This window comes from Hevea brasiliensis, chromosome 15, assembly GCF_030052815.1.
Source record: "Hevea brasiliensis isolate MT/VB/25A 57/8 chromosome 15, ASM3005281v1, whole genome shotgun sequence".
NCBI lineage: Eukaryota > Viridiplantae > Streptophyta > Magnoliopsida > Malpighiales > Euphorbiaceae > Hevea > Hevea brasiliensis.
Window position 1 is genome coordinate 71,942,765 of NC_079507.1, and position 15,811 is coordinate 71,958,575.

The 15,811-nt window shown below is 34.4% G+C and overlaps 1 protein-coding gene across 2 annotated transcripts; it reads left to right on the plus strand.

Annotated features, from left to right (window-relative positions):
- The first annotated feature begins 3,253 nt into the window (after window positions 1-3,253).
- Window positions 3,254-15,811, plus strand: LOC110638526 (TNF receptor-associated factor homolog 1a). 2 transcript variants are annotated; one of them, XM_021789119.2, is made up of 13 exons: window positions 3,255-3,573; window positions 4,472-4,690; window positions 8,184-8,295; window positions 8,421-8,509; window positions 8,597-8,665; window positions 8,767-8,899; window positions 10,082-10,240; window positions 10,468-10,816; window positions 11,818-11,930; window positions 12,829-12,979; window positions 13,322-13,797; window positions 13,879-14,080; window positions 14,384-15,811. In XM_021789119.2, exons 2-13 carry the CDS (start codon window positions 4,519-4,521, stop codon window positions 15,635-15,637), a joined length of 3,279 nt encoding a protein of 1,092 aa, XP_021644811.2. In that variant the 5' UTR covers window positions 3,255-3,573; window positions 4,472-4,518; the 3' UTR covers window positions 15,638-15,811. The 2 variants fall into 2 exon arrangements, with proteins under 2 accessions (XP_021644812.2, XP_021644811.2); XM_021789120.2 differs by lacking the exon at window positions 10,082-10,240 and having other exon boundaries at window positions 3,254-3,573.

The following is a 15,811-nucleotide window of genomic DNA, read 5'->3' on the forward strand; positions in this document are numbered from 1 at the left end:
TAGTTAACTAATTAAACATTACTAATTATTTGTGTTTATGGCTTCTCAAGTTGTCTTAAGTGTAGCCCTAATCCCATTAATTGTTTGGACCGACACCGGTCACTGGAACAGTGAAATATACCAGGCTATACAAATAGGGGTGTTACATATATATACTAAAAAAATATATAAAGTGGGGAGAGGCCACGCCTAGGCCCCCCTCTCTCTCATAACTCATCAGTATTAGAGGTTAGTAGATTTCGGTTCAAGCCAAAAAATTGAAATGAATCTAATCAATTCGGTTTAATTTATTTGATTTTAAAATTCAATCGGTTTAATTTGGTTTTATATTATAAAAATTTTGATTATTTCAGTTTCTGATCGGTTTTGAAGAGAAAAAAAATCAGTTAAACCGAACCGAATCGAATAGTAATTTTATATATTTAAATCAAATCGAATTGATTTTTGAATTGATTTATTTTTATGGAGAATTTATGAATTATATTTAATTATATATATATAAATTATTTAATTTCATTGATTAATGGTTATTAGTTTTAAATCAAAGTCAAAATTAGATCAAATAACTTGAAAATCAAGTCTAAACTAAAAATTCAATGAAAAATCAAAACCAGTAGGTTTGAACCAAACTGAATCAAAATATAGCGGTTTGGTTTGATTCGATTTTTCATCCATTTCGGTTTGGTTCGGTTTCTAAAATATGTAATTCAGTTTTTATAATTTAATTCAGTTCAGTTCAGTTTGAACCGAATACTCACCCCTAATCAGTATTAAAAAAAAATTTGCACAATTTATTATTGACTTTAGGGGAAATCATAAAAAAAAAATTTTCAATTTTTGGTAATTTTTAAAATTCTTTTTTTTTATAGTAATTTCACCTCAACTTTTTACACTAGATTTAATTATACCGTACTAACAAAATCAATTGTTAAACTTAACAGTGATATTATGTTATCATATTTAACAAGCATTATTATATCTAATTAGTCACTAACTCTATCCTTAAATTATCCTAATAACCCCTAAATTGCAAAGAACAAGCACAAGAATAATGAACCAAATGAGCTCACTCTTTTACTTTGGCTATTCTTCTTGTTCTTTTCAATGTATAAATTATTAGAGTAATTTAGGGATAAAGTTAGTAGTTAATTATATATTATAACATTTATTAGACATGATAACGTGATATTACTATTAAGTTTAATAATTGATTTTGTGATAGAGTATAATTAAATTGCGTGTCAAAAGTTGAGGTGAAATTATTTAAAAAAAATGATGGATAGAATTATAAAAATGAGCAAAAGTTGAGGGTTTTTTTTGGTAATTTGCCTTTTTTTTATTTACTAAGATATTTTTTTATTTCTATTTTATTGGCATATTTAGATTGTACCACTGCATCAAACATTCATTATTTATAAAAATTGTTAATCTTTTTAATTTTGGTGAATAATTTATTTTATAAACAAAATTTATTTATAATCATATTGTCTCTCAGCCCGAGTAATAATCATACATGCATGGATCCAACGAAGAGTGAGCATTTTCTCAGCCTGCAAACACACTAAACTGCTACTCAGCATGCTGTTTTTTTAGTTCTCCAAATGTCAGCTAGCTGCGTTGCCCAGTTTTTCTTAGCTAAATGATATAATCAGTTACAGATTGTAATTTGCACTCACATTCTTACACCAAGGAAAGGAACACTTGAATATCACTATTAGTATCAAAGTTCCAACGAGGGATTAAATGTTTCCATAATCATTTTCTAGAGTTTGCGCTTTACAAGTTTGTGGTTCAAATTTCCCACGAAATTGGCAAACTTCAGCTGTTCCACCTCTTGCTTGCAATCAATGGGAAATTTTGGAAAAGCCAGTAGCGGCCGGAGGAGAAAATATCAACCATTCATGGGAAGTGACCGATGCAGTCCACTTCTTTGATGAATATACAACTGTTCTCAAGAACATTGTCCAAGACTTGTACATTTGTGATGAATCAAGTTGCATCCATCAAGCTCTAATCAGCACCCCAATCTTTTCCCAACAGGACACTAAAAAGACGCCAAGCAAATCAAATAAGGCTCGCAAATCAAATATCATACATTGTGTCGTGGTAAACAGCACAGCTTCCATCAATTGTCAGATACCCATCATCACAAGGGAACATTGGTTTTTCTTAAAAAAAAAAAAAAAAAAATTATCGCATGGCACCAATCTAACAAGCGTACTTACCAAAAAAAAAAAGAGTATGATAGCAGTGACGACATGTTCGTGATTCTGATATTGATCCAACGTAATCCTGAGCACCAGAACATAGATTCATCAATAGAACACAATTAGGAAAAGAAACAAAATCTGTTCTTGTGTTACCAATAACATTACCAGAAACCAATTTCAATATTTTCAAGTAGAATATACAAGTCATATCAATTTTATCACCCTTGATTGAGAAGGAAAAGACCAGGAAGGCCAACACAAGCCTATTTACCATGGTAAGACCACCATCACCAGAGCTGGCAGGAAGACGTTAGTATTTAGCAAGATGGTCATAATATCATTAGTTGCTACAGATGATTTTGCTGCTCAAATATAAACTAAACATAATTCTAAAAGAGAGAATTCATAGGAAACAGAATAATAACGAGCTGATCAAGTTAAATAAGATAATTATGCTTTACAATTCAACTAATAAAAGCTTTTTGTATCATGCCGATGAATCATAACTTGCACTTTGATTCCATGAGCTCGCATAGACTTGTTATATTTATGTATACATAATAACTCGGTCCAAAATTCTGCTATTTTTTTTAATTAAATGATTAAAAAATGGGAAAAAGACCAACATTTACACAGTATATAGGGTGGAAACAGATATTGGATTAAGATTTTTAATTAAATTTATTACAAGTACAAACAAAAGCTTTATTGGCAGTGAATAAAATTTGATTGACACCCAAAATATGCTCATGAGGCCCAAAGACAATCAGCCCAAAGAAAAAGAAGGCCTTTCTTGTCACCACCCACATCCATCGGCCGTAGCCAATTAGGGCACAGACCCTAACCAACCTAAAACTCGTAAAATATATAAAAGTGATTAACCAATCAAAAACCCAAAAATGACCCAAGTAGAGTGTCACCTCTCCATTTTGTTCTGCTCTCCCACATCTGTCCGACCCTGTGCCTCACTACACCATAACACACCCTCCACTATTTTATCGTTCTATTTATTTTCTTATTTTCCTATATCTATTTTTATTATTAATTTTTTTTTAGAGATTAGAGGAGAGGAGGAAGAGCAAGCAAACAAGCCTGTAGCCACCTCTCTTCTCTCTCTTTCTCCCCGTATCTGTTCCTCGCTCGCGCTGTATCTTCACATAAATAAAAATTAATTTTTTTAATTAAAAATACGCATCGATTAATCAATCAATTAAAACCTAAATAACATAAAAAAAACAAAATTTCCTTTTTTGGGTCTCTTCTTTCTTTCTTTTGCTGCTCCTTGGACCTCTTTCTCTATCAATCGTCTCTTTCTCTCTCTAGAGTCTCAGAGCTTGCCCATAACCCATTTCACAAAGCTCAGGTTTGTATCTCCATTCGATCTGTACGCTGTCGTTTCCAATTCTTCTTTTTGTCTCGATTTCTGTCTCTGTATATATATAGTTTTAATTTTTCGTACGTTGTTTTCTTTTCCGGTGTTTTGGGGCTTGGTTTTGATCGGGGTTTTTGGGATTTTTTTGTGAATTCGATCTTAAGTTTCTTGTCCCAGATTGTGAAGGGTTTTTAATTAGCGTGCGTTTAATGCAATAGGGTATATGCGATGTCTGTTTTTGCAAGCGCTTTTTATTCTTTTTATCTTAATCAGTTGATTTTTTTAGCTTGAGTTTTTTTTTTTTTTTTTTTTAAATTTTAGTAAGAGATTAGGGTTTATTGCAAATTGGTTTTTGGATGTGGGTTTTTGAATTTGACGATTGTGTATGCTGGGTTTTCTTTTTTTGCTTGGTAAATCGAGGGTTTGAGAATTAAAGAGTTGACATGAATGCATCCGATGTTGTTTTGGGGTTTGGGAATTTAAGACTTTGAGCCGAATGGTTGTTTAAAATTTGGTGAAGTGGAGGTTTCTTGTTTTATGTATTACCAGTGGTGGAAGATTGAGAAATGCATAATTTATTCTTCTTTGAGCTCCCTAAATTTTCAGCATCGAAACAGATGGTTTTTAAAATGTGGTGTATAGTGGATTGACACTTGAAGCAGTTTGGTAAAATATGTTTTGATTTGAGGATTTATTCGTGTTTTGCAATAAATAGGTAAAAATAATCCTCTAAAATGCTCAATGTTTATTGTCATTCATATTCAGTTTCAAGAGCTAATTTTTTACTGAACGGTTATGTTTGTGAAATTAGTAAAATGTTTCATGCCATATAAATCAAGACACGAGGGCTAATTTTGTTTATTTCTTATGAGCGCTTCTTGTTATGCAGTGAGTGGAGTTGGAAGGATTGTGGAGGAAGGAGTTTTGGAGTGGGAAATGGCTGGGATTGCGAGCGAGGAAGCTGGAAGGTCCACAGAGGGGATTTCTAGTGGTCAGCGCTGCCAATCAGGTGAAGCACTGGCAGAATGGCGGTCATCTGAGCAGGTGGAAAATGGAACCCCATCAACTTCGCCCCCTTATTGGGAAACTGAGGACGATGATGATGGAGGTATGCTCTTTTTATTTTCCCCCTTTACTGATTTTGGTTTTCTTTTTCAATGAATATGTTCTTTGCAATCAATGAGGATCATGAGGCTCTTGGAAATTAATGTCATCTTTAAGGATGAAAGCTAGAAGGGTGTGAGAAAAGTTGGAGATGTAAGGAAAAGAGGGTGATACCAACCTTGATAGTTAAATCCAATTGCAGTGGAGTGGAGATGCCAGGATGATAAAAATCGAGCCTCTTTTTCTTATTACTTATTGAACATGTAAAAAATTAAAAAGTGATCATATTGAGAGGGTGTTTGTCTTAGCTTACAAGCTTTAAATTTAGGTTGACCTGTTTGTTTATAATATTTTTTGAACTTATAAGCTAAAAAAATAAGCTGGGGACCCAGCTTTTTTTTTTTGTGCTTAAAAACTAGGTACTTATAAGCTAATTTGACTAAGTATTTTACTATATTATCTTCATTTAATTTTTAAAATTTCATCATAAATCTCATTTAATGTCATTTTTAAGCTATTTTTTACCAAATGCATTAATTGCTTATCAGTTACTTATTAACACTTTAACCAAACACATAATTGCTTAAAATTTTAAATGCTTATAATTTCAAATTAGTTTATAAGCATGGTTTTAAATAATAATGGCCATTATTTAGAGGTTTTTTTGGCTTAACGTTATCGTTATTACCGTTATTTAACGGATTTTTAAATTTGTAATTGTAAAGGCCATTACTGCCATTATTTAAAGGTAACGATGGCCGTTATTTAACGGTAATGGCCATTACTTTTCTAGCTAAGAATTTTGGGCTTTTTTTTTTAACTTCTTTGATGTGAAATGCAGTTGAGGTAACCTTTTTTTTGGCAAAAAAAAATTCTTGTCTCATTCATTTCAGCTCCATTTCATTTTCTCTTTAGGCAACTAAGTCATTTTTTCTCAACTCTCTCTCAATCTTCTCTACTACCAAGTTAAGTGAAAACCTTCATTTCTCTACAAATCTTTGAGCTCAAGAGCATAGATCATCGAATAGACAAGGTAGTTTTGAAGTGAAGGAGATTAAAGGGTGCATTATTGTTTATCTTTTTCTAATATTTAGCTATTTTTGAATCATTATTAAGTAAATACATAAATAATTAGAAAATGATATCAAAGAAAGTTTTAGGCTCTAATAATATTTGCTAAATATAAATTTAGGTTTTGGTAAGATAAAATTTAAGAAAAATAAATGATTATGAAATTAACTCTTGAAGTTAATTTTCATATGTTAAATAGTAAGTTTACAACCTAATTACATAGTAAGTTTTTAACCTAAGTTAATGATCAAAACTTTCAGTCCTAGCCTTGGGATTAAAGTTAAGATAATCAAGAATCTCCTAGACATTCACTTTGGTGGTAATAAGGCTATTTATTTACTATCTTCCTAGTTATTTTGGTTTTAAAGTGATTAATACTTATGATGTATAAGAATGGTGGATTTAATATCTTTATTTGATATATTTGTGTTTATCATTTAGTTGTATATCTTAGTTTTAATTATATTTTTGAATGTTTATTTATTTCATAAACTTTACAAAATTTTCAAAAAAATTTGCATAGCGATGGGTCGTTGTCGTTACGTTATGGTCGTTACAAGCTCGTTTCCATTACTCATGACCGTGATCATTACCATGGTTTTGACTCTGATCGTGACTGCGATTTAAAACTATACTTATAAGCTGATTTTCATAAGTTAAGCCAAACGTCCTCAAAAAATCCTAACAATTAAATTCATTCTCTTCCATTTTCAAACTTGGGTATGCACCATTCTTACAAAGAGAGGTGCATTTATTGAAATGGGTTAGCATGCAACTTTTTTTGCCTTCTTATTTTTAATTTTTGAGCTGCATTCACTGAAATGGTTAACGCACAACTTTTTTTTCCCTTTTTACTCTTTTTTTTTTCTCCTTTCCTTTTTTGAGATCCCCATGCATTAGGATCAACAACCCATACATTTTAGGGAATTTTAGTGAGCAATGGTTGAACCGTTTGTGAGATCTTATAATTGGTGCACCAAGGACCAAGTAGATTTGGTTGTGTTTTCTATTTGTTCTATATAGTGTTATTAAGGTGAGAAGCGATATTAAGTTGACAAGATATCCTATTGCCTTAGAAAGAGGCGAAGTGAGGGCCTTTTTGAATTAAAGTGCCATAGCCTAAATTGCTTAAATATATATATATATATATTGTTTTTAACTTAAAAATATCATATTTTTAACTATTTTAATAAGTAAAAAAGCATGTTAAAAAGAAAAAAAATATATTATTTGCACTATGTCTAATGTAATATAAAAGAAGTGCATACCTACATTTTCAACTTAATACACAAATTATGATGTTTCTAAACTTAGCCTTTAAAAGACCATATGAAAGCAGTATTTGCTTGTCAGGCCAACGGCAATGATGATCCTAGAAAGCAACATCAAAAAATAAGTTTTAAAACATAAAATATGAAGTCGATGAACCACCCTAAACCTTATATGCAGGGGATAACTGGAAAAGCTAAGAATCGATTTGAACTTATGTCAAAGCAATCAACCATGCTTTGGCATACACATCTCAAGCAGAATAATTTAAATGTCAAACACTATCACAATACCCATGCATAGAAAAAACATTTCACAATATCCATCTAACAAAAATTGAAACAACAAATTAAAATAAAAAGATCTAATAAAAAAATTAAAATCTAACCAAAAAAAAAAATTTAAAGTGCTGTGTGACTGAGAATAAGAGAAGAAGAGAGAAGAAGGAGGAGAGAAGAGAAGAAAAAACTAAAAAGAATGCTGCTGTAAAAGATGGTGTGACTCAGATGAGAGAAGAAGAGAAGAAGGAGGAGAGAAGAGAATAACAGAAGAGGAGAGGAGAGATAAGAAAGAAGAAGAAGAAGAGGAGAGAGAGAGAAATACCTGGTTAGGCATTGGGTCTTGTCCAAATTGCTGCTGGCGTGAAATAAAGACAACAGGGCCTAGGTTTTTTTCCCCCCCTTTTTTTGCTGTTTAAAAGAAAAAATAGAAAAGGGAAAAGTTAATGTTATTTTACAGAGGCAATGCCTTTCTTGCCCCTTGCCTCTTGCCTTGAAGTCTCAGTCTCTTGCGTCTTGCTATGCCAACTCGCCTCAGCCAGGAGAGGCAAGGGCTCACCTCTCCTGGCGCTTCAACTCTCCTTTAACAACACTGGGTTTACTCCTATATTTGATTTTGGGATTAATTTTTAGTTAAGTTGTGTAGTTCTACATCCAAAATGTGTAACCTGTAACACTTGTAGTATAAATAGTTGCAAACTTGCAATATAACATGATAAAATTGAAGATGCTGACTAGTGGACCCTACTTTGCTCCTTTCTGTTGCAGAATATATGCTTGACTGCCCCTAATTTTGTGATTACTTCCTCTGTTTCTTTCCCCAATTATACAAACTGATATTTATTTAATTTTTTGCAAACTAAATTTTCTTGATTGCAGGGCCAAAACCTTCTGAGTTGTATGGAAAATACACATGGAAAATAGAAAAATTTTCACAGATTAACAAAAGAGAACTTCGTAGTGATGAATTTGAGGTTGGCGGCTACAAATGGTATGGCTTTCCATGTGCTTGTTTTGTCTCTGTTTATTTTGTCCACATTATGCACCTTACTTGCTGAAAGTCACTATTACATGAAAATGTTGCCTTGTGTTTAAGCATTTTGCCTTGGATGACAGGTACATATTAATATATCCCCAAGGCTGTGATGTTTGCAATCATCTCTCTTTGTTTCTTTGTGTTGCCAACCATGACAAACTTCTTCCAGGTTTGATATTAATAATGAATTTGGAAATTGCATCTCTTTCTTCTTTGTGATGTATTTATATACTTTTCTGTTTTGACTGTGAACCAGGTTGGAGTCATTTTGCACAGTTTACAATAGCTGTGGTTAATAAAGATCCAAAAAAATCGAAATATTCAGGTTGTTTGGCTGAATGATGTCCTAATTACTTAATGGAGTTGTTGATATGTTATTGAAGAAGGAGTTGTTGATATGTTATTGAATAAATGCAAAATCTACAGATACATTACACCGGTTCTGGAAGAAAGAGCATGACTGGGGATGGAAAAAATTCATGGAATTATCAAAAGTGTCAGATGGGTTTTTAGATGCTGCTGACACTCTAATTATAAAGGCTCAAGTGCAAGTCATCAGGTATTTGATAATTTATATATTTTTTCTTGTTCTTTAGTGTTTTGTGCCACACATTGCACTGACATTTTGTTAGTTATGTCATTTGCTGCTTAGTTTTTATAATAACTTAAATCCTCCAGAGTTTTTTCTTATTTATTTATTTTTTTTTTTTTAAAATAGTGGTGTCATTTGTTGACTGTGTCATGGCATCTTCCTTCTTGTTCTGGTGTTTTGTTCAACCAAAAAAAAAAAAATATAGAGCCAAGGCTATTGCGTGGTGAGTGATGATGATTGTAAATATGCCAATTTCTTTTCCAAACTAAAGTTGTCTTAGTAATTAGGTGTCCATGAACTTCTTCTTCCTCCCTCCAGACCCCTTCCCCTACCTTCCTCTTTCACTTCCTCAGCATGCCAACAAGATGGGTCATTTTGATCTGTTTGCAGTTAATAAATTCAGTGCATTTGTGCAGCCAAGACACCTCTTGAAGAACTTGCTCTTATTAGAATCCTTTTGCTTTGTTATAAATTTTATTCTGACAAGTGTACGCTTCCTTCTTTTTTTTTTTTATGTTTGAAATGTCCCATAATGTAATCTTCCGTAAACTGGAAGTCAGTTTAATATCTGGCGTCAAATTTTATACAAGATATTCACACCTGTTTTGGTTTAATTTTGCTTTCTTATATCATGTTTGACTGTTTGTTATGGTCATTTCTCGGGTTACCTGTATTGTGAATGATATGTTCCTTTCTGGAAAGTGGTGCATGGTAAAAATTGAGAAAACTGATTGGCCTTTAATTTTAATTTGTTATTGTTGTTATTATAATGCCTAGTCAGAACTGTGGTGTGCGCAGGTGGAGTTTACATATGTAATGTTGGCAGACTTTGAAAGAAATAGAAGTTCGTAACATAGTTCCATTCAACTATTTGAATTTTTGTGTTCAAAGAGTTGTGATTGAGTGGGTTTCAACTGTTTGAAATGTTGGCAGACTTTGAAATAAAAGTCTGTAACATAGTCCTGTCAAAAAGTTTACGTATGATAGGTTCTTTATGTGATTAACCAGTATGTTTTTTATATGATTGTGTATGGTCATTGGTGAATAAACATTTTTATGTGAAAATGCCACAAGGCAAGCTTGCTAGTATTGTTGACTATTTTTACATTGTGATAAGAAAATTTTAATTTTCCATTTTTCCGTCTTTAGGGAGAAAGCAGATCGGCCTTTTCGTTGCCTTGATTGTCAGTATAGGAGAGAACTTGTTAGGATTTATTTGACAAATGTAGAGCAGATTTGTCGGCGTTTTGTGGAAGAGAGACGAGGCAAGCTTGGGAGGTTAATAGAAGACAAAAATAGATGGTCAAGGTATTGTGTATTTGAATTTATTCAAACATTTGAACGTTGATTATTAGTTCCAACAATTCTATATGCCATATGGCGAAATTGTTGTTTTTCTATGGTTGTCTTATGATATTGTCTTCTACTCTATTTGATTGTGTTGGAAAATTTAGCTGTGCTTATGAGGCTGTTACTTGTTATTCTGGTCAGCATATAGTATAACTAGGTAACAAACAGAATTTCAAATTTTGCAGCTTTTGTGCTTTCTGGTTGGGAATAGATCAAAATGCTCGGCGGCGCATGTCTAGGGAGAGAACTGATGTAATTCTGAAAGTGGTTGTAAAGCATTTCTTTATAGAGAAGGAAGTCACATCAACTTTGGTAATGGATTCCTTGTATAGTGGATTGAAGGCTCTTGAAGGCCAAACTAAGAGCAAGAAGGGGAGGGCAAAATTGTTGGACACCGAAGAAATGCCAGCTCCAATTGTTCTTGTGGAGAAAGATATGTTTGTATTGGTGGATGATGTTCTGCTGCTACTTGAGAGGGCTGCCATGGAACCATTACCTCCAAAAGATGAAAAGGGCCCACAGAATCGTACAAAGGTAGGTTGGGTTTAGAACACCAGTATTTATGCTGAACTCTTTGTGATTGATTCTAGTTATATACACTGGTGGTTAGTGGAATGATATGATTATATATTGGGTTCAAGTTGTTTGATGCAATTTAATCCTTGTTGGAGTTTGTCATAACAATTACTAGGCTGTATTTACTTTTATGTTGCAGTTCCAGTAGAATGACTTGTTAGCTATTTCACAAATTGGTTCATGGAGTGTGTCGTGTATAAAATCTGTATCAATAACATTTGGCTTTTTTTATAAGGCTTAAGCTTCAATACTGTAAGTTAAAATTGTGGTATAGGAGCTCCTGTTAAATATTCAATGAGAACAAAATGTAAGGCATACGCATTGGTATGTATTTTATTCCACTAGTTGCATAAGGGGGTTTCTCCCCCACTGTGCTTGTATTGATGGTTCTAGCGTTGTGGTGCTACTTTTGGGGTCATCACAGCAGCCCAAGTAGTGGCATGGGGATGTTATTAAGGAGTGGTGCGTTATAGTCTTTGCATTCCTGTATTAGTGTATGGATCCTGGTAACTGAAGTGAATCATACTTGCCCATGTGTTTGAATTATAATTTATTATATAGAGCCAAAAATGCATACATACGAATAGCAATTCTATTTCCCTCTTGATTTAAGTGAATTAAATGTAATAACAATGTAAATGATTTTTACATCTTATTGCTACTAGAATGAATGAAATATATATATTTATGGAATAGGAATTTTGATCTTATTGTAATACGTTGTTTCAACTTTTGTTAATATCTTTTAGCGTTGGTTATTGGGTAGTTTGAATCAATCTAAGGATGACAAGATGACTGTATAGATCTATGTATTTTAGTATTTACTTTGCTGTTTAGTTGAAGGAAAATTAAAATGCATGCTCTTACCTTAAAGCATTCTAATCTCTTGGATTCCTAGTGGTCTCTATTTTTTGAGTATTACATCTAATGTGTCAAATACTATTTATGCTTTTAAGCAGGATGGAAATTCTGGTGAGGACTTTAACAAGGATTCCATTGAGCGTGATGAAAAAAGGCTTACAGAATTGGGTCGTAGGACAGTGGAAATATTTGTCCTTGCTCATATTTTCAAGTAATTATCTGATATTGTAACTGTTTTTCTATATCTCTTATGGTTTTACAAGCTAGTGGAGGCCAATTGCTTCTCCAGTTTATGATCATTGATGGTGCCATGCTTCAGATGCCTGCACTCATATTTAATTGGTCTATTTGGAAGTTTTCCGCTGTTTCTGAAAGTCCTTTGCTAATTATTATAATTTGTAATTATTATAATTATTATAATTTGCTTGCTATTTGTCTTTACATTGATGCTGAATGGTTACTACTTGCAACTTGTTAAGAGTTTGAATGGCATTGAAAGAATGTGAACAAAATGGTTTATGAGTTATTTTAGAATCTTTGTTAAACATGTGGCATTCTATTTGCTGTGGAGCCTCTGTTAAAAGCTTTAATTCTAAAGGGGTGGTTTAGCATTTCCTATAGTGGAATTTCAGTTAAGAATGAATTATCATGATTAGAGTGAAATGATGGCCTTAAGTTTGCGAAAGCATTTGATGTTGGTGGCGATGCTTCCTGTTTTGGATATGGAGTTATGGACTCATCCTGGGGATTGGTATTTCGCAAATTCCTTTGTTGCTCATGGATTCTTCTTGGCATGTGCATGTTACAAATAGAGAGGGTAGTATTCTCTCACTAGTTGTGTCAATTTAACTTGTTAAGTCAATATGTTCTTGGACAATTGGCATTCCATTGTGAAAGGTTGATGGTATGTTTTTTCCTGGTTACAATTTCCTGATAAGTTATGTGTAACCAAGTTAGTTAATAATTGTGACAGATCAATGATTTTTTTAACTTGAACAAGCTATATATGGGATCTTGGTGTTATTCTATGTGTTTTGTGGTTTGATGATTATAAATTACTTGCTCAGATTTATTCATATATGTCCCATTTTTGTCTCCTTTATGTGTAGCCACAAAATTGAGGTTGCTTACCAGGAAGCTGTTGCTTTGAAGAGACAAGAAGAGCTAATCCGTGAAGAAGAGGCAGCATGGCTAGCTGAAAGCGAGCAGAAGGCTAAACGTGGAGGAGCTGAGAAGGAAAAGAAATCAAAGAAAAAGCAGGTGTCAAATCTTCCTATATTCTTCATACAAATTAAACTTCATGCCTCTTACTGAATTTGGGAGTCTATGGTTATGAAGAAAGGAGATTTTTTTTCCAGAAATATAAGCAGATTTTTGAAACTTCTGATTTCTGAAAATTGATTTACTGAAGCTACTTGATTCTTTATCATTATTTCTTGGTTCTTTGTTGGATATTATATAACACGTCTATGATTCATTATGCGTAGAAATTTTGCATTTTAGTGAACAAGTTGGCAGATGGTTGGTCAGAAGTTACATTCAAAGTTAAAATAAATAAATTACATATTTATTTACTGGAATACCGATGCTTATAATCTACAGGCAAAACAAAAACGGAATAATCGCAAAGGGAGGCATAAAGGAAGGGATGAAAGATCCAATGCAGAAGTATTTGACAAGATCCGAGAGGAAAATCCAAGCAATGTGAAAAAGGATTCAATTGTGGTAGAGATGAAACCTGTTGTTGACAAGCCTGATATTCTGGAAGATGTGTCTGATGTGTCTGATTCGGCGGATGGTGCTGCTGAAGTACTCCAGCTTGATTCGGAAGACAGAGATGCAAGTCCTGTCAATTGGGATACTGATACCTCAGAAGTTCATCCTCCCACAGAAGCCAGCAGCAGCGGAGTTAGTGGATTATCATCTATTCCAAATGGAACAGTTGAGAAAAGGAGCACATCTGCTATGGATGACAGCTCGTCAACTTGCTCTACAGATTCAGTCCCATCAGTTGTAAATAATGGCTCCTACACGGGGAACTCTTATTCGAGCTACCAATGTGTCAAATCACCTAGCAGGTAAAATGGTAAACATATTGCCTATATATCCTTCTCCAATGCTAGGATGGATATTTATTGTTCTGTGCTTATTATTTGTAGAGGGAAGCACCTGCAAGGTAAGGGGACAAGTGATGGGAGTTGGACAACTGAGATGGATAATCACCTTTCTGCACCTCCAGTGGATGCTGGGGATCTCAATGAGGTTACTGGAAGTAGCAAGGCTGTTGAATGCGAGCCTGAAGCTATCGTTCATGGCTCACAAGACAGAATCATGTGGACTGAGCAGCATGTAGTTAAGAAGGTGAAGTTGTCATATCTTTGTAGCTCAGAATTCTGGGTTTTACTTGTTTGATTATATTTAGGCTTTTATGGCTGGATAAGCATTGAATATCTAAATCCATTTTATGCGGACTATTATCCTTTTTTTTTTTTTGTGTGGGTGTTGGGAACTGTTAACCAATGCATTATAGAAAGTCTTCAATACCAAATTTTGAAATTGAAAGTACACTTTTGAAAGGTCTGACTTTCTAGCTATTTATTCTCTCCTTTAAATTTCTTTTATATTGTCAGTCTATCTTGATGAGCTTTCCTTTCTACGAGGTAGGTTGTGGAAGAAGTTATACCCCAAAAGAAATTGAGCACTAAAGACTTGGTTGATGTTGAAAGATCTTTCAAAGAAATGGCAACTATCCCATCTTCCAGAAGCCCTCCTCGAAGTCCTCCCAAAAATCTCCAATCCACTGTTCTATTGAAGTCGGAAAACAGGAGTTCAACTGCCATAGACCCTTCTGTTCAAAGTAAGAAAGCATCTTCAAATTGTGCACAGCAGGTGGATAAAGCAGTCCCTCCAATGATATCCCTTCAAAATATAGGCATGTCAAAACCTGAGACCCAGAATACTTCGACTTCAAAACTATCTGAGAAGCCAATGCTACAGCAAGTGCCTGTGATGTCAAGGCCTTGCAGTGCTCCTCTAATTCCTGGTCCCCGTCCAGCTGCTCCTGTAGTTTCAATGGTTCAAGCATCCCCATTACTTGCTCGTTCTGTTAGTGCAACGGGTTGGCTGGGTCCTGATCCTTCACCAATAAATCACAATTATGCTCCTTTGTCCTATCGAAATGCCATTGTAGGCAATCCTGTTGGCACAAGTTCAGGGGGTTTTACTCATGCCAATTCTGCTAGTTTGGGAGTTAACCTGCCATCGGCGCATGCACAGCCACCTGCTTTGGTATCTGCACCAATGTTTTTGCCCCAGAGCTCTGATAGGGTGGACCTGAACTCTCGTCAATCTGGCTTTCCTCTTGGGATGGTTACTCAGGATGTCTTACAGAATGGACCCCAGCGGATGGAGAGCTCACAAGGTGTGGTAACAGATGAGTTCCCACATATTGATATCATCAATGAACTGCTTGATGATGAACATTGCATTGGGAAGGTAGCTGAGGCAAGCAGTGTCTTCCAGTCTCTTAACAATGGCCCACACTTCTTAAATCGGCAATGCTCTTTTCCAGGTGATGTGGGCATATCAGGTGAATTGGCTTCTTCAGCCAGCAGCTCTTGCAGATTTGAGCGTGCTAGGAGTCATCGTGATGGTGGGTTTCAGCGGAGTTACAGCTCTTTTGGCACCCATTTCGAAACAATAAGGGAATTTATTCCACAAGCTAATCCATTACCATATGCAAATGGGCACGTTGATGGATTGATTACGAACCAATGGCAGGTGTCTGGCACTGATCTTTCTCTAGTAGGCATGCGGAATACAGAGGGTGATGGTTCTCCATATTTCAGTCCAGAGTATCCAAATTTGGCTTGCGGTAGCAATGGCTACGCAGTATTTAGGCCTTCAAATGGACACTGAAGGAGCTTCCAAACGAAATTACCCTGCAAATTTGTGGGTCATTGGCCATTGTAATAATGTATTAGGGGAAATTGTTGGGTCTTGGATTTGGAGTGACGTTGTAATCCTTTCATAAGCTTTAACATTTTGTAGAGTGTTGCTGCCTTTCATTGCCTACAGCATTTTAGTTTGTTA

Excerpts from the sequence above, each read along its gene's own strand:
- LOC110638526 (XM_021789119.2), top strand. The coding sequence starts at position 4,519 with ATGGCTGGGATTGCGAGCGAGGAAGCTGGAAGGTCCACAGAGGGGATT. Across the intron at positions 13,798-13,878 it reads TGTGTCAAATCACCTAGCAG|AGGGAAGCACCTGCAAGGTA; the intron begins GTAAAATGGTAA and ends TATTATTTGTAG. Across the intron at positions 14,081-14,383 it reads AGCAGCATGTAGTTAAGAAG|GTTGTGGAAGAAGTTATACC; the intron begins GTGAAGTTGTCA and ends TCTACGAGGTAG.